At 38.3% G+C, this 26,407-nt stretch overlaps 2 protein-coding genes across 10 annotated transcripts in view; one reads left to right on the forward strand and one right to left on the reverse strand.

Annotated features, from left to right (window-relative positions):
* Positions 1–4,675, reverse strand: part of arhgef7b (Rho guanine nucleotide exchange factor (GEF) 7b) — a 24,158-nt gene extending 19,483 nt beyond the window's left edge. For all 4 annotated transcript variants that reach the window (XR_006826148.1, XR_006826149.1, XM_046057417.1 and 1 more), the window contains exons 1-2: positions 4,324–4,675; positions 2,682–2,765 (exon numbers count right to left, since the gene is read on the reverse strand). Coding sequence is in view for 2 of the 4 variants with exons in the window: in XM_046057417.1 (XP_045913373.1) it covers positions 2,682–2,765; positions 4,324–4,488 (249 nt within the window). In the remaining 2 variants the exon portion in view is untranslated. The remainder of the gene's footprint in view (positions 1–2,681; positions 2,766–4,323) is intronic.
* A 4,960-nt stretch (positions 4,676–9,635) lies between these two features.
* The window catches only part of LOC123975752 (protein-tyrosine kinase 2-beta-like), a 21,137-nt gene continuing 4,365 nt past the window's right edge, over positions 9,636–26,407 (forward strand). Inside the window, exons 1-29 of one of the 6 annotated variants that reach the window (XM_046057486.1) lie at positions 9,636–9,761; positions 9,878–10,206; positions 12,118–12,296; positions 12,629–12,716; positions 12,884–12,963; positions 13,081–13,143; positions 13,256–13,310; positions 13,472–13,612; positions 13,733–13,804; positions 14,155–14,256; positions 14,693–14,810; positions 15,303–15,372; positions 15,580–15,611; positions 15,775–15,822; positions 16,211–16,305; positions 16,506–16,587; positions 17,986–18,086; positions 18,433–18,548; positions 18,883–18,983; positions 19,086–19,175; positions 19,842–20,046; positions 20,525–20,633; positions 20,916–20,975; positions 21,476–21,598; positions 21,931–21,963; positions 23,797–23,821; positions 24,295–24,332; positions 24,520–24,654; positions 24,997–25,077. In XM_046057486.1, coding sequence (XP_045913442.1) covers positions 10,003–10,206; positions 12,118–12,296; positions 12,629–12,716; positions 12,884–12,963; positions 13,081–13,143; positions 13,256–13,310; positions 13,472–13,612; positions 13,733–13,804; positions 14,155–14,256; positions 14,693–14,810; positions 15,303–15,372; positions 15,580–15,611; positions 15,775–15,822; positions 16,211–16,305; positions 16,506–16,587; positions 17,986–18,086; positions 18,433–18,548; positions 18,883–18,983; positions 19,086–19,175; positions 19,842–20,046; positions 20,525–20,633; positions 20,916–20,975; positions 21,476–21,598; positions 21,931–21,963; positions 23,797–23,821; positions 24,295–24,332; positions 24,520–24,654; positions 24,997–25,077 — 2,646 coding nt within the window. In that variant the 5' untranslated portion in view covers positions 9,636–9,761; positions 9,878–10,002. Of the gene's footprint in view, positions 10,207–12,117; positions 12,297–12,628; positions 12,717–12,883; positions 12,964–13,080; positions 13,144–13,255; positions 13,311–13,471; positions 13,613–13,732; positions 13,805–14,154; positions 14,257–14,692; positions 14,811–15,302; positions 15,373–15,579; positions 15,612–15,774; positions 15,823–16,210; positions 16,306–16,505; positions 16,588–17,985; positions 18,087–18,432; positions 18,549–18,882; positions 18,984–19,085; positions 19,176–19,841; positions 20,047–20,524; positions 20,634–20,915; positions 20,976–21,475; positions 21,599–21,930; positions 21,964–23,796; positions 23,822–24,294; positions 24,333–24,519; positions 24,655–24,996; positions 25,078–26,407 lie in introns of all 6 variants that reach the window. The other 5 variants (XM_046057502.1, XM_046057494.1, XM_046057510.1 and 2 more) reach the window with 5 other exon arrangements.

A 26,407-nucleotide genomic window follows, 5' to 3' on the forward strand; every position in this document is an offset into this window, starting at 1 on the left:
TGACAATGGCTTGCTTTTCTCCCACAGACAGCTCTCTGGTTTTCATGTTGGTTTATCCTCTTTAACAGGAAATGCCGTCTTTATAGGTTTGAACCAAGGATGAAAACTTAGACTAGTCATGCAGAGCTATTTAATGTTTGGACAATCAACCTAAAAGGCAACACCTGGGCAACAAGAAACATCTGTCAGCCACATGTTCCAATAGTTTTGCTCACTTCAAAAATGGGTGGGTTCAAACAAAGGGTGGTATGTCCTGAGTTGTTTAACACATCTAGATATGAATACCATGAAATGAGAGCTGAAATTCTGAACTCTTGTCTCGTACTCATCTTTTGATCTTAAACCCAAATGTCTTCAGTGAACAACAAAAACAAAAGGAATTTGCCTTACTGTTCCAATACTTTTGGAAGCGACTGTACGTCATTGAATATGGGTATGGCAATTTGTTTTCTGTAGATCTGAATCTAGCCATCTTGGCAAAGGTAATTCAGCGACTTAACATGTGGGCCAGGGACATAAGTGTGTGTGTGTGTTTCAGTGTCCTTGCTTGAACACTCTCATCTTCAAACTTGGCCTTCGTTTTGATCTCAATTACACATCTGTAAAGGTTTGTGACTACATCTTGCACGGGTGTGACACTATCACTTTGACTAAATCTGTCCACAGACAGACAAAGAGACAGACAGACCTACATATAAACACCTGGCAAAATACTCAAATCGCTTCAGTGCAGTAGTGATCTCCAGGACCACACAGACTCAGTCACGGCTTTTAAACATCCTAATTTGGAACTATAAAAACTGAATTTAAAATGATCTCATATTATCATGATGAGAGCAGCCAGAAATAGTTGACAGATTGGATTTCTTTAATCTTATAGTAAAACTAGACAGTTCTTCAATGTCGTCCTCCTTTTAAAAATACACTTAGTCTGATTTATATACGCAGACTGACTGGTAGTCGGAGCAATATGAACCCAACAGTTAATACACACTTTCACCTCTCCAACTGGCAATGGGCCAAGATACAATACAATATAATACAATGCTAATGTTGAGAGCACATAATCACAGCATGCTTAAAACAAATGCCTGTGATTGGTCAAACAACTTACCTAATAATATGGAGCGCTTGATTTAGTGCTGCAGAGAAGGCATTGACTTTAAATGCACAGAATCAATATACCACCCGATTAAGCTTAATTAACAGCAGAAGCCAAATTTATGATTGCGATTTGTATCTGATTCATTGTGTACCCCTGGTTCATCATGGAGTCAAAACTCATGCACAGTTATATTAGTACTTGTTGTCCACTGTGTAATCCTCTTCCATTGGACAGACAGCCTGGCTCTTCCTCTGCTTGTCCAATGAGTGTCTGGGAGAATTACTACGCTGATGTCAGTCAGGCTGCTGGTAATGGAGGCCTTGGCTTCCAGTATCATGGCTGACATGCCTCTAATCAACTTGATTGGAAAATCTGCTGGCTGCCTGGTGTGTTGCATTACATCAGCCCACAATTCTCCTCTACTCCAATTCATCTTTTTATACTCTTTGCATTGCTCCTTCACCAAAAGCCATCCCCCTCATTACTAACTGGGCTTTTAGGAACGTTAAAATAATGTTCCATGTCTGGAGCAAAACCTTGTTATAGGTCTACAGCCCAGGACTCCTGTGTTACATCATCTGTTCTGCTCCATTATGATTCAATGGCTTTTTCCATGGCTAAGATCAACATTGTGTGTATAAGTGTGGTGTCATTTTGTACGACACTACTCACTAGCCCTATCGACACGCGCGCACACACACACACACACACACACACACACACACACACTGTGCGGTAGGATATGACCCACTGTTGTGCAAACACAAAGGCACATATATACACCCTAATACATGTTTTTAAAGTCTGATAACAATACAGATGTATTTTAGATAAACATGCCAACAGTCAAACAAATATTTCCAGCTTCATATTTCTTATATATAGTTTGATATAGATTTGACAGCTTAATCGAAAGTGAGAAAACCATGAGTATTTTTTAATGGCTTACCAATATTTATATCTGCATAATTACCAAATAGAAAGGGTCCCTGCCAAAATAATTTTACACAACCTGGCAACCCAAAAGTTGTTAATCAGTGGCTTGTTACTGATCCATGAAAAATCAGTACATGATGTGCTTGCTATTAATAAAGCCAGTTATTAGTTACAATTTTATAAAGGGTGACTTATAAGAAGGTAGTAACGGAACAAAAGATATTAGCACTGGTTTACATTAGTGTGTATTTGTCTTGTGAATCACTTAGTGGAGGCCACCTTATTGTATTTACCACTTTAACAGTGTGTTTAGATGTTTGAATGGCTACGAAACAAACATTTGAGTAAGTATAAACTAAACACAGACACACTAATTGTATTTTATTGTCTTATTATAAAGGAATATCTGAAAATATGAGGTTACTGTTATATAAATGACCCTGTTGCTGGCTACTGCCGTTAACAGGAGTAACGGCTAAACAACTACAGGATAAACAAGTGCTGATAAACAGCAGGACAAATGAGTTGATGAAAAGGTGGTTTAAAAGATGTATAAATGTTTGTGTGGGGGGCAATCTGTTTGCTAGACTTCATACTGTGTAAGTGCATGAATAAATGAATAATTGATACGTTAACTCACCTCCACACCGAAAGCCCCGCAGCCTTTAATATACTCTGTTATGTTCCTCTGACACTCGCTGTCGCTCCTCGGTTCTTGGAAGAACTACACACAAAAAGTAGCTAAATTAGCTTCAAATACTGAAACGAACTATTTAGCAAACTGTTAATGAAGGTGTTTAAGGTGTTTCCGCATGAAAACAACCTTTTTCCCCCAGGCGTTGCTGGTGCACTTGCCACTTGCTGCTTATCAGCATCAAGCTAGCTAATAAGTCACACTTCCGGTTCAAACTTTCAAACTAAAGCATTCATTGAGAGACGCATTGTTTTTGTGTGTTTTCGGTAAAAGTTACACTTGCCATTCTCTTATTGCAGTTAATAATTAGATATATAGTTGTGGTAGATTAGTGTATCTTTATTTTCCCAGTTACTTTAGGGATTATTTAAGTTTTAAATAATGTCTTCCTCGCCTGTCAGTCACCTAACGTTAACTAAAGTCTATCTGCTATACTTGCATTAGGAAGAAACTCACTTACAAAGCTTATGTTACATGAAGTCTGATGCCGTCATGAAAGTAGACCAGCATTTCCTTCTGGAGGTACAATAAATAGTATAGCGGGTCAACCATAGACGTTCTATGCCTTTATTTTGAAAAAAGCACTGCCACACTCAGCTAACAGGCTAATTTGATGGAGAAGATCTACAATCTCCAGGGAAGTTGGATAAGCCAAAGGAGGATATGACGTTGACAGGTTCATAGTCCATTGAGTGTGCGTGTGTGTGTGTGTGTGTGTGTGTGTGTGTGAGAGAGAGATAGAGAGAGAGAGAGAGAAAATAGTATAACAGTCCCAGCAGTAACTTGCTATGGTAAGTAAGGTATAGCACTATTAGTGTAGTAGGCCTACTGGTTCTGATAACCAGTGGACCAAACCACACAGTTGTAGTATCATAGTCTAAGGCGTCATTGTAGAATCAGCCTGTATTCATTATAAGTAGTTGTATTACAGTATTTCTATTAATGTTATTAGTATTAAAGCAATTCAATTTTTACAATTTAATTCATAAAGGTCTCAGATTTATACATAATATGTCACTTGTCTCCCTCGTTTTTTTTTATTTTGTGCCCCTGAAATAAATAGAAATAATAATAAAAAAAAAAGTAACTTGAAACAATTAGATAACCTGAAAATAAATAAAGAAAAGAAAAGATCACATAAAGGTGAGAATAACACTGCACAGTAATTTAAACAAATCTCCATTAGCTGCAGCCTGTTAAATAAGTAATCATAATGAAGGCTCTAAGTGGTAGTAGGTCTATAAGTAGGCTAATATTACAAGAATTCAGTGTTTAGTGACTAAAAGGTGTTCACGCCCTTTGACTTTAGAACAGAAAAAAAACAGTTTAATGCCAAAGTGACAACAAATCTCTGAATATTTTCTCATGGATAATGTGTGATGATAGGGATTTTCATTGCTCATTATTAAGGCTATGATTTGTAAATACTCTAGAGCTTCAGGAGCCCTAAAGGGGATGTTCATAACATTATTGGGTTTATTCATTATGTAAGTAGGCTATGTTGTTTTCATTTTTTATATGACATAGACTATGTTTAATAATGAGTTGTTTTTTTCTTCCATAGACCTCTATCCCTCCGTGCACTTACTTTGTCCACCGTCCCGGGTCTGAGTCGCTCCAGCAGCCTGCACAACACCGCTCCATCCTGCAGAGACGACTGGAGGAAAGCCTCTGGATCCGAGATGCTTTTCTTGGGAGACTCCAGGACCCCCAGCGTTATGAGCCACGTTACCGTTTGTTCGGCCGAATTCATGTCTCTTCTATCTCCTCGGTGTCTGCGCTATCCTACTTGTGGTCCGTACAAAATGAGACAAGAGGGTCAGCCCCGCCTTGTTTGAACATTACAGTCGCACTGCCTGAACCACACAGGCTGTGGTAAAAATTTAGAGTGGAAACGGGAAATAAATGTGGTCCCTTCCTCAAACAGCTTCGTATTGTCCCGCACTGCTCCCACTCCCCCTCTCTCTGAGCGGATTGCTGGCATCACCTTTGCTTGTGTGTACAACTGCAGCAGCAGCAGCACCAGCGTCAAGAGAGACACTGCAGGAGACCACTTCCTTTGACAGTTTTCAAAATAAAAGTAAATTAAAAGAAGAGCTTGTGGAAAGTTTGCTTATGGAAGAATAAAGAGGAATACAAATGTTCACTGTTGACCATCCCTTTTAACCACTTTGTGTCATAACCTTTGTTCTCATTTCTTTGTTTGTAATTTTAGGCCTAGTGCTTAGACCACACCAATGAACTACATCAAAATTACAGAAATTTAATTCAAACAAATAGTTGCAGTCTAATCATGTACAGTAGGCTACAATAAAGACATAAACAGCCTTAAAAACTACTGTTTAGGCTGTGCTATTAGGCTATACAAAATAATTGTAAAATGAATCTTATATTATTCATGGTGCCATGTTGTACAGGCGACATTTTACCAGATAGTGCCAGTCACAATGTTTTAAGAGATGTAGATGTACTAGTATGCATTTTTCAGCTATGAACATATAATCAAATATAGTGTGATCATCATGGCAGTCAGTCAGTTTGTTTCTCAGTATGACTACCATTTTTTAAAATTCTAATTTGAGGACATTAAATCAACATCAAATAATAATAACTCACTTATAACTATTGCATTTATAAACATGTATTAAAAGCAAATAGGATGAGTTTGTAAAAATATTTTTTACCAGAATTTTTTTTGTTTTTTTTATTTTTTATCAGAAATGTAAAAAGAAAAATAATGAGTCAGTAAGTGGAAATGTGTCTGTTTCATTTTCATTGGGCTACCAGGGTTAACAGAGGATCCATTACAACTACAAATATTAAATGCAAATCTTATACCAGACAGTTTAACTGTACTTCACTGCAAATTTAAGCGACTTGTTTTCTCTTCAGACTTATCTTTTCAGAAGTTTTGCACTTGTATTTCGTGTGTGTCAGTCCTTTTGTGCTTTTGCTTTGAAGGCAAATTTGTCTAACTTCCGTTTTAAGAATCATTTTCTTCGTGGATTTTGACATCAGCACGTTGCAGGACCGTCCCATTGATGACTAACAGCCACATAATTAAACCCCACAGCGCAGACAGACTACGGGTCTCATCTGATAAAGGCTGATTGAAATAGACTGTTAAATTCCCAAATGGCTGTAAATCAAATGTAGGCTATTTCTACATCCAGCAAGTTCCTCTCTATTTCCTTTCATATGTTTGGACAGATAAAGTGTGATGTGCCGTACATTTACAATGCAATATATCAAAATATTTTAATTACATTTAGTCTCAATATTATTTACATTAAGTTGTGACTGACTTGTTATTGTAGAAAGAGGCAAATCAGAAATATGTGATAGTTGTGGCTTGAAGAGTGGCACCATCACTGTTCATAAAAAGTCAGCAGTGGGCCTAAAATTTGCTAATGCACTGATTTATTCAATAAGCCATAACTTACGCGTTACGTTGATTTCTTCCTGGGGCAAGGCGTTATTAATTCAATAAGCCTTTTATCATCAGTGTCAAGCCGGGGTTTATCGCCCTCTGTCGGACAGTCTAGTTTATAGTTTGTTAAAATACCGGTATACATACAGTGTAACCCAATGCCAGAAACATATCCTGTAACATTTCACTAACCCTATAATAAAATCCTAATATGAATGACTAAAAAAATCTTAATATAGTGAATATAAAGCATAGTAATGTATGTATGAAAATGTCATTATATTGTCACTTTTGTCTGATGTAAACCCCCATAAATTATTGGTGTTCTGTAATGATATTTAAGGGTAGCCTGATACCTACATGCAAAACTGAAAAGACTATTTACTCTTGTCACATACTAAATACCCAAAATTAAATTTTTTGAGTTGGACTGTTGTGTAGATACAACATAGTTATATGTTTTCAGTTTCATTAACATCGATGCTTGGATTCTGCAGTATATGGACCCAATTTTACTAGCTCCTCAGACTAGACCCCTGTTTGCAAGTAACACATTTATACTACACCCCAAAGGTAATTGTGTGTACATCCCATCCGACATTGAGTCCATATGAACGATATCAAATTCAGTGACTAAAAAAAATTATCCACGCTTCTCTTCCAAAATTTTATTTGACTCAAAATATTGGGCTCACAAAGGCAAGGTTTAAACCCTACCAGGTCTTTCTTCCTCAGACAAATGATCTACATGACAGCTGATCACACAATACCAAAAGGTAAAAGGTACCATTAGACTAGTGATCCACATACAATGTGCAACACTGCAGCGGAACACTGCTTTCAATTGATTTCATGGAATGTAACTAATGCGGCTGTTAAATTATTTGTTCTGTACCACACACACACAAAAAATCTGTCAGTAATGCCCATCATGCATTGGGTGTCTGAGCGTTCATGAAAACAGGAAACTTGGAGTTAATCATTTGAAAACTAGCTCAACATCCCATTATCAGAATCAGAATTCAGCTTTAAATGCCTGTTAAAATGGTAAAAACAGAAAGCATCATCATCTGTGCCTTCAGTTCTGGGTTGGGTCGTGGGTGTGAAAAATTGATACACTATGCATAACAGGATGTCACACTAAGTATTCAGATTAAGTGCCATGTCACTTTAATGTGTGAGGTATTTCAGTAACACAGAGCCAGTACATGATATGTGTTATGTGACAGCGGCTGTCATGCAAGGTGACAAAGGAACTAATTTTCAAAACACACACTTCGATGGGGTTCAGAATCTTGCTAAGGACACTCAGACGTTTAGACTGAAGGACCTTCTGATTATTGGATGACCCACTCTGTCTCCTGAGACACAGTTGCCCCTATGTGTCTCTCCTCTCTCCTAGGTCCATGTCTTATTGGATACTTGTAGAACTGTAAAAAGCCTCCCATCACAGTGTAATTATGACTGATCATTTCCAATCAATGTTTGAGAGTTAAGAAATGGCTTGCCCATGTCAGAAAAGTCCAGATCTCGCTCTCCAATAAGGCCAGAGCTGAAAAACCAAACACAATCAGCCTGTCATCTCATACAGATGTCTGTAGCAATCGTGACACTCCTGGCTCATTGAAAAGTACAGGGTCAACTTGTTGTAATGGATATCAATAATAAAGATTTGACAAGAGTCAAGAGTCCCTTTCTCCACCAGCTGAATGACGAAGACAGTTAGTCAGTGACTAAGTCGATGCCCAGCAGGTCTCAAAACTACTGGCCCAAAGACAAATTCAGCCGGCCACGTTATCTTAAATTGTATCCATGTACCAAAATATCCTGTTAGAATGCATTTGACATACAGACGGGTGAGTTACAACACCATGTAGTGTATCTGCATAATCCTCCAAATAGGTAGTAACATTATAGTGTCACCATGCAAGTAATAGTATCAAGTTGACTGGTATAGTTTGCTTTACAGAGAAGAAAGAAACCTCTGTTTTCTGAAAATGACATGGGCCACACTTTTCCTGACAGTGGTTACTGCTGTGACATTTTTTCTTAAACCTATGTGACCCAAACCCCCACACACACTCAAAGAGAGCCCACTAAGTCAGTCAACAGAGGCAACAAAACCACTGAAGCTGAATCTGTAACCAGGGGATCAAAAAACTTTCCATCAGCAGAACCATGGTCACCGCAGAGGACGCTTCGCTACACAAACAAATTTATACTGCCATGCTCCAGCTTTGCATGACTGCTTTCATGTTAGAGAAAGCCGCTTTTAATTTTAAGAACAGAATAATGTGTAAGTAAGCCACACAATTAGGTTTATTGCCAGGTTTAGACACAGTTAGGTTTATTGGTACATACACATACAATGAATTTGCCTTGGTATATACTGGTGCTTAACAGTGCACATAAACATAAACATAGAAATAAAAATATCTAAAAAGTAAAGAGATCAAAAATTGTACAAGTATAAAAAATAATACAGTAATACTAATACACAAAATGCAAAAAATATACAGAATAATTAATAAGGAATGTGCAAAAACTTCAATATCAGGAATGAAGAATTATTGTACACAGTGTTAACAATATACATTTCATACAGTATGACCCTAAATGGCTCTAAAATTACATTTCCAAGCGTAAACTCACCACTGGGCACTTGCTTTAGTGCCATATGCTAACCTGAGAGCTGTAGAAAAACTTAAACAAAACATGAATAATGTACATGAATAAGAAAAACTTTGATCTAAAACTTAGAATTTCAATAACAAGAATCTACTGGCACATTATCTGCTCTGTAAGGCTGTATTTATGCATAGCAGTGCCTTGAGCTAAATGCTAACAGCATGCTAACATGCTCAAAATAAATGCTGATGTTTTTGTACACCATCTTTGTTAGTGTGCTAGCATGCTAACAATTACTATTTATCAGTGAACACAAAGTAAAGGCAGAGATCACCAAAGTACTACAGTTCATCCAGGGGAGGGACTTTGATACCTGTACCACATGTCACAGCAATATATCCAATGGTTGTTGAGATATTTTACTCAAAAGCAAAAATGTCAACCTCATGGTGGCACTACCAAAGAAGTCAGAATGTTGGAGAGACCTGCCAACATTTGCATCCCTAGAGCCAAGCTAGTGTGGTTAAAAACCTGTAAATAACCAGCTCATGTTGTTGTGCTTGATATAAAAATACTGTCATCAGGCCCAAGTCCCCATTTTCACCTATGCTGTGCTTTTCCTCATCAAATCTTTTGGAAGAAAGCACATTAGTATAATGTAGGCCATGCCTGTTTTGCACAGTGGGTGTGAGTTGTGGTTTGGTATCATTGAGACAGGGGGTGACACGACAGTTTCATCAGCCCAGTTTTTCTGTTAGCTGCACTTCAACTTCCTTATTTGCCCGTAAGCACCGTTTCCTCTTTCATTTACCAATGCTTCTTCGGGGCATAGCATTGGATTACTCTGCTCTGTTAACCTGCCAAAGACGATCAAATCTGCACTTTACAAAGTAATGTAGTCTGTTGTCTTCAGTTTTAAACAGTGATAACACATTTCTCGTGCTGGGACGTGGAGCTTGCTGGTGGTGGTGAGTGCAGAGGAATCGCAGCAGAAGTTGAATCATCTACTGAGATATGAATGTTCTTCAATTCCAACAGCTCATGTAATCGTAGTTTGTTCTGTCCAAACCCTGTCTGTCTCCAGCTTAGATGTATCCCTTCATGTCTGTGTTTTATGTGGCTGCGTGTGCATGACAGAGAAGGAAGAACACTATGCAGTAGCATACACGTCGTGTGTGTCTTGGTGTGTGTGTGTGTTGAGTGTTTGTGATGTCGGGAGACACCAGCACCCTGTCCTGGAGGAGCATGTCTCCCACCAGCCAATCAGATTCCTCAGATTTGTCTCCCACATCAACTGTGGCCAGGGACAACGTCTTCCCGGTGAAGATCATCAAAGTGTGTTTCCTCAGCAACAGCTCCAACCTCGGCAAGAACTTCAAACTGGTCCGCTGTGAGGAGGGGTGGACTATCAGGGTAAACTCTACTGTACTCTACTGTGTACTCTACTGTACCATAATGTACTTTACTCTACTTTACAGTTCACCATACTGTTATCCACTGTACTGTACTCTACTATACTGTCCTCTACTTAACTACACTATGCTTTAAGCTACTGTATTCTAGTATACTGTCTTCTACTTTACTGCACTACGCTATACGCTACTGTACTCTACTATACTGTCCTCTACTTAACTACACTATGCTTTAAGCTACTGTATTCTAGTATACTGTCTTCTACTTTACTACACTATGCTATACACTGCTGCACTGTACTATATTGTCTTCTACAATATGCTTTATTCTACTGTAATCTACTGTACTATGCTATACACTACTGTCCTCGTCTTAACTTTACTATGCTACTCTCCTCTAATATAGTTTTCTCTTTAATTTACTGTACTTTAATGTACATTACTTTATTCTACTTGACAGCACTACACACTGCTGTTCTCCACTGTACTGTACTCTACTATACTGTCCTCTACTTTGCTGTCCTCTATTTACTTTTTTCTTTACTTTACTGTACTTTAATGCATGTAACTATACTCCACCTTACTGTTTTTTCTCCACTATACTACACTTTGCTGTCCTCTATTATCTATACTTTCCTCTTTACTTCACTGTACTATAATGTACTTTATTCTACTTGACAGTACTATACCATACTGTTCTCTACTGTACTGTATTATACTATACTGTCCTCTAAGTAACTGCATCATGCTTTACACTACTGTACTCTACTATACTGTCCTCTTCTTTCTGCATCATGCTTTACACTACTGTACTTTATTATTGCTCTTTACAGTTTTGTACTCTATTATCCTTTAATGCACTTTACTGTACTCGACTTTATTGTTTTTTCTCTATTATACTACACTTTCCTGTCCTCTACTTTGCTTGACTCTACAATACTTTCCTCTTTACTTTACCGTACTATAATATACTTTACTATAGTCTACGGTAATACATTATACTTGTCTCCACTGTACTGTACTCTACTATACTGTCCTCGACTTAACTGCACTAAGCCATATGTTTCTGTACTCCACTACTACAGCGTTGTACTCTATTATCCTTTAATGTACTTTACTGTAATCCACTTTACTGTTTTTTCTCTACTATATTACACTTTGCTGTCCTTTATTTTGCTGTCCTCTACTATACTTTTCTCTTTACTTTACTGAACTATAATGTACTTTACTCTACTTTACAGTAATATACCATACTGTTCTCCACTTTACTGTACTCTACTATACTGTCCTTTACTTAACTGCACTATGCTCTAAGCTACTTTACTCTACTACTGCAGTTTTCTATTGTTGTCTATTGTAGTTGTCTATTACTCAACTCTGTACAATACTCCTGTACTTCCTTTTATAGTGTTGTCTGTATTCCACAGTATGGTACTCCACTTTATTAAACTTGTCTGTACTCTGCTGTTCTTTACTCAGCTGTACTTTACTGTATTTCCCTGAACTTGTCTGGATACAGCTTTGTTTAACTGTATTCCACTGTACTCTACTAGAATAATGTTTCCAGGTGCTCAGCTGTGATGCACTCCACTGTGTTATACAGTACTTTACTTTTCTTGACTGTACTACACTGTACTTAGCTGTACTCTATGCAACTATACTCTCCTGCTCTATACCTTACATTACTGGACTGTATTCTGCTTCTATGCTCCACTGTATACTCTGCTTGCAAAGTCTGCTTTAGATTTTAGATGCTGGAAGGTAAAACTTGCACTGACATAGTTGAGAAATAGTTAATTAGGTGGATGAGGCTTTTATGTTGTTGCACACTGAATCATTAGCTGCTTGTACAGTATCACATTCACATTTTGAACATCCCAGAGACATAACAGTATGATAACGTATGTCCCAGGCTATCATCAATATGGTGCTGTCCAGTGGCTGTGTGGGTCCAGACATAAAACACAGGCTCTGCTACGGCCTCCTCCTCAAACACCTTAAGTCCTCAGTGATACACTGGCTGCACCCAGACCTGACTGTGTCTGAACTCACCCAGCGCTACGAACAGCAGCATCTAGAGGCTGAGTGGAGGTCAGTACTGCAGTCTTTATCTGCTACGTGTGCAGCACGTGTGTTTTAGATGTGTCCCAGGTAATTCAATTAATGTGAAGGCAACAGCCATCAATAAAACCATAAGTAAATGCTTTCTAATACTTAGTTTTGTTATTTTTACAGTGTAAAACACAAAACATTAAACCCTGTTAGAATTAGTATTGTTTCATTTAGCATGTAATTGGGGAACAGTTTATCATGTAGTTGGGGAACAGCTCTTGCAATGGACAAATTGTTCATGAAGCTTTTCTTGTGACATAACTAAAGAAAAAGTCCATGACTTGACAAAGCTAACTGTGACATTTGTCCAGATATGACCTGAGGATCAGATATATCCCATTAGACTTCATGGAGAAATTCAAAGATGACAGAACCACCATGCTCTACTTTTACCAGCAGGTCAGTAACACATTTGTGTGACTGTTTGTGTATGTTTACCCTTGCAAATTATTTTGAGTTTTAGATCTTGGGAATGAGGATATCTTACTATATCTCTCTCTTCACCAAGGATTTTTGGAGGATTAAGACTTGTTTAAAAATATGTGTGTGTGTGTGTTTGTTCACAGGTACGAAGTGACTACATGCAGCAGTATGCCTCAAAAGTCAGTGACGGGATGGCTCTACAGCTCGGTTGTCTGGAAATAAGGTAATGCACAACAGCCTCAAGCAAGAAATTGTCTATTGGAAACAGCTAAATATTTTTCATGAAAACTAAATTCTGCTGGTTCATATGTTTATAAAACATCATTTATTGTGTTTGCAGGAGATTCTACAAAGACATGAATCCACACGGACTGGAGAAAAAGTCCAACTTTGAACTATTAGAGTAGGTCCTGGTTTGAATCCTGGCTATGTTTCTTTGTGGAGATTGCATATCTGACATGTTTTTGAAAAGGTGTGTTTGTTTTCTGATGGTGGTCTGACTTTTCTTTCCTTAGGAAGGATGTGGGGTTGGACTTGTTCTTTCCTAGAGAGCTGATTAACAGCATGAAGGTAGAGAGCCGAAACAGCTACTAAACAGTAATTTGCCTTGTATGAATGTGCTTTTCTCTGCCTAAACCTGTAGATAGTGTCATGTTGAAGTTACATAATACAATGAAATTACAAAGTTTAAATTTTTATTGTCTGATGTTTGTCTGTGTGCAATGTGTCAGCCTAAGCAGTTACGTCGGCTGATCCAGCAGACCTTTCAGGGCTATGCCACCCTGAACCAGGACCAGTGCATGACCAGGTTCTTCACCACTCTGGCTCAGTGCTACAGCTACACACAGGAGAGCTTCGCCTGCCAGCTAGTGGTGAGCCTTTGAGAGTTTGGTGTGTGACAAGTGAAAAAGTGGTCTGTCAAGTGAAAAATATGTTATGTGTCTTGTCACATTTCAAGCTAAATGTTGTTGTTTGTTGTCCGGTGTCCATAGCATGGTTGGAGCCTCACAATAGACCTTGTCATCAGCCCTGAAGGCATCAGTCAGCAAACTGAAAACTCCACAGTAAGTTCACACTCACTTTCTCGCAGCTTTTGTTAAAGGCTTCCTGTGGGAAAATTTTGTCATTTACTACTTGTAATATTTATGCAACATGAAAGATGGCCAGATATGCAAAGACAGTTTCGTGCACATGGGTATGAAAACACAAATTACACGATTAATAATCACATTATTCTTATTATTATAGTATGCAAGCCATTAAACATTAGGCCACAAATATAAATACACTACATTCAACACTTGGAACAGGAGGAAAACAAAGTTTTTAATAGCATATACAATATATATATAATAAATAATATAATAAATAAATAGATCCTGTTTTATTACATCTTTGTTTCTTTGGTCTTCAGCCCGTGCGTTTGGCCGCGTTCTCTCAGGTGCGCAGTATCTCCTGCTCTGCAGAGAGTGACGGTCGCGCTCTGCTTACTGTGCACATAGAGGGAGCCACACAGGTAACTCTAAACTTCCTAAAGGAATACTTCAACATCTTGGCAAATATGCTTATTTGCTTTCTCGCTGAGAGTTAGATGAGAAGGTGGATTCTACTTTCATGTGTGTGCAGCAGCTGATTAGCTTAGCATTTGCTCAGTCCATACAAAAACCAAAGGGTATAAATGAAAGATTGTGTTTTTAAGGGGAGGTGGATGCTGGAACTATTTCTTAGATGTGTTCAGTCTTCCTGGAGTCTTGTGGAGCCGTTACCTTTTTAAAAATCTGTTCACAGGTTAGCTGTTTCCACCTCATTCAGAGCATTTTGCCCTTTACACATAGCAAATTTGCTCTGGCCTTTGAGTTGCACTTTTAGAAGTCAGATTAAGGTGCAAAGCTTTTTTTATAAGTTAAAGCAGTTTAACAAAGACTGAATGTCTTGTTTCTTCCACCCTCCAGTCGCTGTCAGTGAACACCTCCTCTCTGGCTGTGGCAGAGAACATGGCCGACCTGATTGACGGCTACTGCCGGCTGGAAGGCAGCACTGAGAGCTTGCTCATTATCAAGTCCAGCAAAGGTGCACTTGAAAGTATCAACCTTTTATGAAAATGCTCCTCTTGATGAGTCAAAATGTAATTAAACTATTTAACAATCTAAATCTAAAGTTATTAAACTATCCAGCAGTTTTAACATTGGCTATGCAGACCTCGCCATTACTATTATTTTTACATCCTGAGATTTTATTTTTTATTTTCCGTTCTCATTTTTCATGAATTATGATGACATTACTCACCAAATTCACATGACATCAGTCTCATTCACTTTCTTTATCACTTCAAATATGTGGTTTGAATAATATTATTAAACTGGTACCTTTATTTAAAACAGTTATGTTGCTCACACTACTATCTACTTAAAGCTGTGTAGCAATGAGGCTGCATTCACATTTCACACGGGTGAAATGTTATTATTACTGATAGGAACCAAAATGTACCAAAGTGCTACGAGGTATAAAACCCTGTAATGTTCCTTTCATTCTCTAAACCCCTGAATAAATCATGCTGGATAGACGACTCAACCAAATACCTGATTCTTTCAGGGAGAGACACAAGACTGAAACTTCCTGACATCCCAAAATGGTGAGTGTGATGAATCATATTGGAAAGTTTCACAAACCGTGACACGCTTAAACTTTTGTTTTCCACTGTGCTGGTAAACCACAGGAAACATAGATTGTGTAGATGGATTATGTTCCGGTTATATATTCCTATTTATATTTCTTTTAAATGTTATTGATTGCTTTAAAAGATAAATTTAAGACCAGACTATCTCTGTCTCTCTTCCAGTGCGGGTTCCAGTGGTCCTGATAGAGGTCTGAGTGAGTTTAATGACTGATTTGCAAATTCTGGTTCCCTTTCAGCCTCCCGAACGTTTAATTTTTATCTTTGAACGTATTCTGCTTCTTCAGTTTGGTTGTGGCTGTGTACAGATGAAAAAATGCAAAGCAAACTCTTCTAATTTCAACATTTCCTTAACTTCAGGTTCGGATATTTATGCTGAGATTCCAGAGGGCGCAGCTGACTCTGGTGGTGAGCAGTGTTTCATGGAAAATTTACAGCAATGTCCTCTAGCAAGTCAACTCTGAAACTACTAGAAGCAGACAGCAGGCAAAGTACATTTATATTTGGTGGTTAAAGTACTTCAGGAGTACTTATTTGTTTACTTCTTTGTTTACTGTATTTTGCCTAATAGTTCCTGAATGCAGCACAGTAATGTCAAAATGAGGAGAGGTAGTATTAATGTGATGTTTTTTGAATGGCGCATTTACGAATTTTATTTGGTTCTTCAAGGATTGCTTCGCTTAGAAAGTTAAACATTTCATTTAAAATGTTCATTTATTAGAAGAATATTTGTGTCCAGGTTAGAGGAGCATATTTCCTCAACTTTCCCTTTCTTTGTGAATGTTTGTGTGTTCAGAGAAGCACAGTATCTCCAGAGACGATGTTGTTGTGGGTCGAATCCTGGGTGAGGGATTCTTTGGAGAGGTTCACGAGGGAGTTTATAAAAGCCCAGTGAGTGTCATCACAGTTCACTCACCAAACACCACACTAAAGACCAAATTTAAAGTCTATTTTTAATGTGATAAAATCATACGTGTGCTTGGTTTGGTAAGTTTGATATATAGCCAATTTAATGCTGAAACTGTCAAAAAAAACATATGCATGTTTGTGTGTGTGTGTGTGTGTGTGTGTGTGTGTGTGTGTGTTTGTAGACAGGCGAGAGGATCTGTGTGGCCATTAAAACATGTAAGGACTGCTCAGCTGATGTAAAAGAGAAGTTTCTCAGTGAAGCTGGTGAGTATGTGCCTGTTGCAGAGATTACTTCCTATCAAAACACTTAACCCATGCACATTTCAGTCTCAGATTCAGGTTTCTGGGTCGGAGATTTGTGATGCAACTGCAAAGCATGACAGGAACAGGAAGTTTAAACCCTTTCCCTGATTAGTAAAGTCCTTTTTGGTGGTAGAATTTTCTCCACCTGAAAATATGACTGATTTCTGATCAATGTTTTAATTTAAAGTAAATTCTGAACAGAAAGAAGCAATTTCAAAATATAATGTGATGACAGAAGAGTGGCGTATCTGAGTTCGGAACATTTCAGGGTTTCGCATGTTTCATCAGTCAGATGCTGTAGTCGGCTTCCTGTCGCTTTGATGTGGCTTTGTGAAAAAGCTCAGACTGGGTGCTGCAGTAGCATCGACAAAGTTTGTAATCCATGTGATCTTCTTTAGTAAAACTTGCAATAATGTGCCTCACTTTCAAAGGTTTGTGAAATCAAGACTGACAGTTGAGCCCTGATAGAAGAGCCTTGAGGTTGCAGTGTTTATTACACCAAATCGACATAACTATCATGACACTGATGGTTTTGCTGTTTCTAGAGCTTTTAGCAGTCATGGAGCTAAAATTCTGTCCTGAGGTTGGTGCTTCAGGATTGGTTGATTCAATAAATATGCTGACAAGTTTTATGGCAATCTGTCCATTAGCCTGCTGTTTGAAATTCCTGACTGATACTACAGAAAAGTACTTTCACAATTCCCAAGAAATGTTCTTTAAAGTGAGACTATGTAACTTTAACTGAACAGCTAGCCCCTGCAGACAATTAAAAGATATAATAGCTCATGACAGGCCGTGATATACGCTTATTATATCACAGTTAATGGGTGATGATGATCATGATTCCTACAACTCCCTTAACTGTGTTATAATAATCATATATCACAACCTGAAGTGAGCTATTATTTTTATAAAAAAGCTACAAAGTATGGCAAAAAGAAAGTAACAGACACACTACAATTTTGTTTTGTTTTATTTCATCATTTTCATAAGAATACAAAAAGTAGTGCCACCTGGCGGCTTGCACCCACTGAAAAACTGCCCAGCATTAGTAGATTGACTTTGCTGCTTATAATAGGCTTCCATTTTTTGTGAAATAGAGATGTGTTTGTTGCAGCGAGGATATTGCCAATAGGCTATCCCTGCCCCCCCGCCCGATCTGGGGACGCACATCTGGCTTTCGTACACATTTTGTTCTCCTCTCTGCGTCCCAACCGTCCCCCATGGTTGCTGTCTGTCTGTTCTGTCTTCTGTCAACAAAGGCTTCTTCCGTCATTTTCTTTCTCTGATATTAACAAATTATAAATGATGCAATGTGATATTTTATTGATCCCAGGGTCACTGCTCTGTTTGTTGCAGACTTGATGAAACATTTGGATCATCCCCACATTGTGCGTCTAATCGGAGTCATTGAGGTTGATCCTGTTTGGATTGTCATGGAGCTCTATCAACATGGAGAGGTGCGTCTGTGTGTTTCATGCGTTTGCACGTGTATGTCTGAATGGCTGACAAAAAAACAAACAAACAAAAGCTGCTGCTCATTACCTAGATGATGATCTATTGTGTCCATTTGGAAAATCTGTCTCACCTCAAAGTCAACAGACAGGAGTAGAAGGTTAATTTCAAGATTTTGCTTTCCAATGAAATTTTGTTGAAACTAGGAAGTTGATCCTAACTAGTTAAACAAATATATTATGAGACTTAAACTTGCCAGTGTATTAACTTCATACAGTATTTATTTAAGTTATATAAATGCCAACTGTACTGTGGCTTGTGAAAAAGTAGATGCCTTTGTTTCCATGACAGCTGGGCAGCTATCTCGTGGAGGAGCAGAACATCCTGACCACTGCAACCTTAATCCTATACTGTCTACAAATCTGCAAAGCCTTGGCTTACCTGGAGGGACTCAATATGGTGCACAGGTAAAGGGAGGCTTGAGTATTTGTGGTACTTTTTCTGAGAGAGAACCTAAAAATAGGAGACTTTAAAACCACTGCATTTCAAGAGAGAAATTGAACAAAGATGTTGAGCTGACGAGAGCACATTTGACGTGTAAATGTTAACATTTATTTGTTGCTTTACTGTGACTGTCACTACGTCCAGTGACTACTGAATTAGTAATTTTTTATATATATATAGATGTTTTATTCATGTGTGAATCCAATTAATTACGATGGGGTTTTAGTAGTATGGGTTTAATGGCGTTTACATTAGGTTTACTTTCTGACTGGGTTCTGTTCTGTCTGTGTACTGCAGAGACATAGCGGTGAGAAATGTCCTCGTGGCGTCTCCTGAATGCGTCAAGCTTGGTGATTTTGGTTTGTCTCGCTACATTGATGAACAAGAGTATTATAAAGGTACACACACTTCCTCTCTTCTTTTAATCTTTGTAGACGTGAAGATACAAGATCTGCATTTTTGTCCAATTGTCTTATTATATATTTCTCTTTTGTGCGCAGCCTCAGTTAGTCGATTACCGATCAAATGGATGGCACCTGAGTCCATCAACTTCAGGCGCTTCACCACATCCAGTGATGTTTGGATGTTTGGTGAGAAATACACTCTTCTGCATGCACATGTATATCCTAGTGTGTCTTTTTACATGAGTGTGACAATCATTAACAATCTATCAGGAAAATGTGTTATATAATCCCAATGAGTGAGAGAATATCTCAAACCCCAGAAGTGATATTCAGATTATCAAAGGTAATTCAATTCAGGAAATTAGATGAAACAAAATTTTGGATAAAACTATAATAATGAAAAATTATTTCCCTAGACAATTTAATCTATCAGAGATGAAAACTGACCCGGGGAGGCGTGAGTTTCCTTCTTCTGTCTACTGGTCCAAGAGAACTGAGGAGCCTTTCCTAGTGATCCACTTATATAGAAATTTGAAAGACTACATACACAATCATTGACTTAACTTTAACTGTGCCACAGTTTTGGCTACCAACCTGCTATTTTCCTTATTCCCTGGTATTCTCTTATTAAGGCATGAAAACATCTGTAATCTAAGCCTTTGCCTTCCGGTATTACATAATTTTTTTTGGACTGGCTATAACATTCCTATCCTTTTTCTGGGAAACTGCAGCATCTGTCCTTCCCATAAAGGTTCACTTTAGGCCAGAACAGAACCTTGGTCACGCTGTTCTCTTGCTGAATTTTATAAGCAACAGTACCTAAGGGGAGCAGGACTGTGTGTGTTCAAACAGGTGTGTGTGTTTGGGAGATCTTCTCAATGGCCCAGCAACCTTTCTTCTGGTTGGAGAATGGGCAGGTGATCAACCAGCTAGAGTCGGGAGTTCGACTCCCCATGCCGCCGCGCTGCCCGCCCACCATCTACTCCCTGCTCACCAACTGCTGGGCCTATGAGCCGCATAGCCGGCCCAGCTTCAGCCAGCTCGTCTGCTCCTTGCGGTACACACTCACACAACACACATGCATTTCTTCTCCTCTATTACTGCTAGACCTAAAACTTTACTTACTTGCAACTTTCCTGTTTTTTTCTTATCTTTAAAGCCCTGTTTCCAGTGTTATAAAGGTTTCTACTTCCTGAGCAATCCTTTCAGAGATTCAAATCTTTCAGGTCAAACAACTGACACTGACAAAAATAAGCCCAATATACCCAAAACTAGCTTGGGTTGTAATAATAATAATAATAATAATAATAATAATAATAAAAGAAACCAATAATGTTTTGTAGTAGTGAGATACAGTACCAGTAGGCTGGCAAAAGGTTCAATTAAATGTGTTTTTACTGGTCAGATATCATGCCAAGTTCACCTTTAAGAACACACATAAAATCAAGATATCATTTTAGGAACTATGAGTGTTGTACATTTGAGACTAGGACAGTGCACGCATCAACCGATGTCTGCGTTTGTGTGTTTGATAGTGAGATCCACAGGATGGAATTGGAGCAGGAGGTGGATGTGAGGCGAGAAAGAGCAAGGTCCTCCACGCCAGCAATATTTGACCCTATCCACACAGACCCTCCACCCAAGGTACTTCTATAGATGGCCAGTATAGGTGCTGGTTCCAAGAAAACTGTATTAAAGTAAATGTGAAACTACTACTTCTCTCTTAGGTCAACATAGTGCCTCAGTGATTCATTTTATTTTTTTGTGTACTTGGTGCAGCCTTTTTCTTGTTTCATTTACATGTTACCATTTTAAAATATGTTAGTTAGTTATATGTTAGTTTTTTAACGTGGGCTGGTGACCACGAGAGGCTGTGTTGATAGGCCTTTAAAAAATTACATGCGCTCTCTTTCTTTTTCTCACCAGCCATCCAGAACACATGGCAACAGCCTTCCTCGGGGCACACGCATACAGGTGTCCTCTCACGTACGCACACACACACACACACACACACACAGAGGGTAAAGGTTAGGTTTAACTGAGCTGTTGCATTCCTCTGCTGTGACTTCCTGTTCCCCCTAGAGATGCAAATTAGTTTGTTTCTAAACCACATATAATACTGACATTTATATTGTGAAAATGGTGGCAGACAACACATACAATGACTGAACCTCCCAAATTACATCAAACGCAAGAAGGAAGTTGTTGAGTCACATTCTGCAATGCCAGCTGCTGTTCAGGTCTTTAGATCAGAGTGTAAAAACTTGATGACTTAGCAACAAAATGTAGAAATAAACTGAATGAACTCATTTGAGTTAGGACTTGAGGGGGAAAATCTTCTTTAACATGCAAAATGCGTTCCTAGAATTATTTAAAAATTCAAATATGTCATACAAACCATTATATTATACTGGTATACTATGTTAAGTTATACTGTCTCAACTGTTTCAGTGTGAAAATGTGCGTGTGTGTGTGTGTGTGTGTAGGCAAACATGGATAGCAGGCCGTTATGGGAGAAAGAGAGAGCGCAAGTGGAGAACACTTTACAAAGGCAAAGAAGAGAGATGCTGATAGATAAACAGTGGCTGGAGCAAGAGGAGAAACAGCTGGTGAGAGACCACACACACACACACACACACACACACACACCCACACACACACATAATAGAGCACATTTTGCACTGCTCAGCAAAGGAAACACAGGAAGTAGTTTGTGGCCTGGAGTGTGACGAAACAATGGAAGAGGCAGAGTGATGTGTCTCTGGCATGCACACGATGTGATTGACTAAATGTGATGACATCTCAGTGTCTCCAGGCTAAAATAGTATGACAATAATGGGACTCTACATATCTTACTGAAGTTACTGCTTCACTTACATAATGCGAGCACAGCCATTGATCATCGCTGCATTCACTGAAGTCTGCTTCTGTTTTTCTGTAGGATCCTGTTGTGCGAGTGGATTCACACCCCACGGTACATTATCTTGCTTTTAATTTCCTCTTACGCCAATTTAATGAGAAGCAATTCAGGGAGTTGTTCAATGTGGGTAGAGTCAAACTTTTGACTCCGTCCACAGTGAGAAAGTCCCACATGCTTTCTTGGATGTTTTTTTTCTCTTGGTGCACACGGGGTTGATGTTGAAGGAAGTTACATCCATAGGTGTCATTTACACTGGGAACGCTGGGGACATGTCCACACCACTTTTTAAAATGGCGGATTTTCTCCCCATCACTTTTTGAAAGTATTCGTTAAAATGGTCCTGATAATAACGAGAATGCTTTGAGAATGGGTTAATTTGCACAATAAGAAACAAGCAATGTAATGTAAATATCTAATAACAAATGTGCATTGTCAAAGCTTTCTTGGACAACTTAAGCTAAAACAAACAAGTTGCTGATTACTACTACATTATATTACATTATATTTTTATATTATTATTACCTGAATTTTGTGTTTCCCTTTATATATATAAAAGACATTTCAACCATAAATTGGTCCGGAAAATGTCTCTAGAATGCAGGAAATAAGTGTTTAATGCTCAAAATCTTCTAGGGAAGGACCCCCAGATCCTCCAAATCATATAACACAGTACTGAATATTTATTTTAATATCTTCTTGTTTTGTTCACATTTTGCAAGCATGTGTATCATTGCACCCCTAATCTGAGCCCTTAAATGTCCCCACCACTTCTCAGCACAAAGTGATGCCCTTGGTTACATCTTTGAAGATCTTAATCAAATTCCTACTTTACAGAAATATTATATTAAGTGAAGCTATGGAAGCAAACGAGACTGTCATTATGCATAATTTACTTATTACTTACTTAACAATATTCATGTCAGACCAGTGCAGGGGTGTATTTTTAGATGACCAACTATTGCACAGATGTTAGCATAATTAATCTGACCAACTGTTAATCAGTGGTGTAATTAAAGATAACAGGGAAAGGTCCTTGTGTCTTGTGCAACACTAAATGTATTTGAAAAGAAAAGATTTTTACATAGTTTACATACTATATATATGTCTATATGTAAATAGAAAATGCAACTTAAAAAAACTGGTTTTATATAAAAAGTAAACAAATTGTACAAATTATGTAAACATTGGCAACAATTACACTATATATTGTTTACCACTCACAGTATTGTTGGTAAAAATGGTTTCACATGCATGATATTACACAGCAACTTATATAGATAAATGTGATGCATCAAATTTAAGCCAGCTTCAAACCCGTGTCACTAAAGCTAGGATGCCCGGGAGGCTGAGAGTTGTAAAACATCCTTCAAAAGGGTTACAACCATACACTTATGGAAACTCTTTCTCTCTACCCACATCAAGCAATTGCACACACCAGTGAGGGGTGCTTGAGTTTGAGAGGTATATTAAAGCTGCGTTAAGCATGTTTTGCCCACTAGGGGGCAGAGACATACCTGTTAATGTTCTGTAGATCCTGAACAAGTGTTATAGGTGTAGTTTGGTCCACCAGCCCCTTGTTCACATTGGTTTTCTGCCTCTTATAAGGTTTTATTTAAGCAGCATTTAAGTACAAGTCCACATTTAAAGCACTCGGATGTTCTGTCTGAGACACTACTGATTCACTCAGTTAGGTTGTTCACCACACAGTGGAAGTAAAGAAAAAAATACAGATGATAACTAAACCTCTTTAGCATCTCCAAAAATGAAGAAGGGACATTTACAGATATAACCAGAAAACACCTGACATCTGTCCCAAGCTGAAGCTTGAAACTTAAACCTATTATTCAATTGATAATTTCACATCCTCTTTTCCTTTTTTGTTTGCAGCCTCCTGAAAAAAGCCCAGGAAATGGTGAGTCCAGATTAAGAGGCTTCATTTCAGCTGGCAGCTTTCTTAAACAAAGGTTTACTGTTTCTAACCTCTTTCACTTTAAGCTGCAAAAGACCCTTTGATATCTGATGTTGGAGCATTGCAGCAGTTCAATATAGAAAAGAACATAGGTTATGCATAAAAGTAAACCACTAGATGAAAATACACAGCAAATGGTTTCCAAATGTGAATTACAGCATGTTACAATGTGTTGCACGTACAAAAGAGCAAAAATAGTCAAACATTCCAAGACAAATAAACAAATGTAAACTTTTTACATTAATTAAATACATTAAAAGATCAAAAGAAACTTTATTTTCACCATATACTGTATACAGTATATGCAAAATCATATTGTGTTTATGTTAGAAGTATACAGAATGTCATGCGTGTGTGCAGAAAATGTGTGGGTCAAAAAAATTTGCAGATGTGCAGGTTTAATCTGTCTCCGCCAGGTCCTCCAGAGAAGCCCCCAATGCCTCCCGTCACACAGGTAAAAGAAAAACCTCTACTGTACATTTGGTAGAAAATATACTTCAATTTGTTACTTTCTTAAGAAAAGAACCATTAAAGCTGTAAACGGAAAAGTTTAAATGTTTTGTACAGGCAACGATTTTAGTACTGATACTGAGCCATGTATTAAATTTGGTCATTAAAAAAATGTATGTTTTATGTTGTAGCCTCGCCCCACAGCTGAGCTGGACCGATCAGGTGATCAGGTTTACACCGGCGTCATGGCGATGGTAAAACAGGTGGTCCAGCTGAAGAATGATGTCAACACACTGCCCGCCTCCGAGTATCCCAACGCCGTCAAAGTAGGTCCATCATGATGTTGTGTGTTTCCACAAACAGTGATGTTTTTGCAATCATCTTTTCAAAATCTGTTCCGCTTGAAGCTGGAATATGAAATATGGAGGATGGATCAAGACATCATGGACAGGCCAAAGTAGTTCATCCTCTGGGGAGCATGAATATGTTTAGTACATTTAACTGCATCCTGCTCATTACATTTTGTTGTGTAAAGGTCAACCTTTTGGCCGTAAGAAATCTTTAACACAGTAAACTAAGATATGGTTATGACTGATATAAAGAAATCATCAAATTTTTTCATCCCTCCTACCTCCCTTTTCCAAATCTCTCCCTCACCCCCCTTTCAGACGGTGGGCATCACTCTCCGTAGCCTCATTCAAAGTGTTGATGAGATCCTGCCCTCTCTACACAGCTCTGTCACAACAGAGGTAGGGCTCACCTCATTGCTCTTTGCATCAACCATTGTCTGTCCTCATTGTTTTATAATAATAATAATAATAATAATAATAATCTTTATTTGTAGAGCACTTTTCAAAAACAAGTTACAAAGTGCTTTAACAAGTGTAAAGACAATAATACCCAAGAGACAATAATACAAAAACAATACAAGATAAAAGCATGAAAACATTGAAAAGACTAAAATACACGTTTAAGATAAATATAAAATTAGTAAAATAGAATAAAATAAAAAGGATTAAATAAAGTCAAATAAGATTGGGAAAGGCTCTCCTATAAAAGAGTTCACTGACTCAGCTGACCTGATTTCCTCGGGCAGGCTGTCCCACAGCCTTGGGGCCCTGACAGCAAACGCTCTGTCCCCTTTAGTTTTCAGTCGAGACTCTGGAACAGACAACAGACCTCTGCCCGAGGATGTATGGGACTAAAAGTTCAGAAATATAACAAGGCGAGAGGCCATGAAGAGCTTTAAAAGTGATCAATAGAATTTTAAAGTCAATTTTAAAACATACTGGGAGCCAGTGTAGTGAAGCTAAAATAGGGGTAATGTGGTCATATTTCTTTGTTCTGGTTAAAAGCCTGGCAGCTGAGTTCTGGACAGTCTGGAGTTGATCAATAGATTTTTGGGTTAAACAGGTGAAAAGGCTGTTGCAATAATCCAGGCGTGATGAGATGAAGGCGTGTAAAATGGTCTCGGTGTCCTAAAAAGTTAACATAGATCGAATTTTTGCTAAACATGATTGAATAAGCTTTGTGGTGTGCTGCTCGAAATTTAAATAACTATCAAACCAAACACCAAGGTTCTTTGCCACAGGCTTAATGTGATTTACTAGGGTGATTTACTGCCATCTGCTGGGACCCAATGACCAGGATTTCTGTTTTGTCTGAGTTCAGCTGGAGGAAATTATTTGACATCCATTTTTTAACTTCACAAAGGCAGTTGTTAAGTGAACTCAGCATTCCAGGGTCTGTGGATCTGACGGGCAAATATATTTGTGTGTCATCAGCATAAATATGAAAAGAAATGCCATGTTTATGAATAATATGTCCAAGGGGAAGCAGATACAAGGAAAACAAAATGGGTCCTAAGACCGACCCCTGAGGCACACCATATTTAACTGGACAGAACGAAGAAACATAGTTGTTTACAGACATGCAAAATTTCCTATTTGACAGGTAGGATGAAAACCATTCTAGGGCAGTACCAGAGATCCCCACCCAGTGCCTCAGTCTGTCTAACATGATGTTGTGATCAATGGTGTCAAAAGCAGCGCTAAGGTCCAGGAGTACCAGGACTGAGCA

Source organism: Micropterus dolomieu, linkage group LG01 (genome assembly GCF_021292245.1).
Source record: "Micropterus dolomieu isolate WLL.071019.BEF.003 ecotype Adirondacks linkage group LG01, ASM2129224v1, whole genome shotgun sequence".
NCBI lineage: Eukaryota > Metazoa > Chordata > Actinopteri > Centrarchiformes > Centrarchidae > Micropterus > Micropterus dolomieu.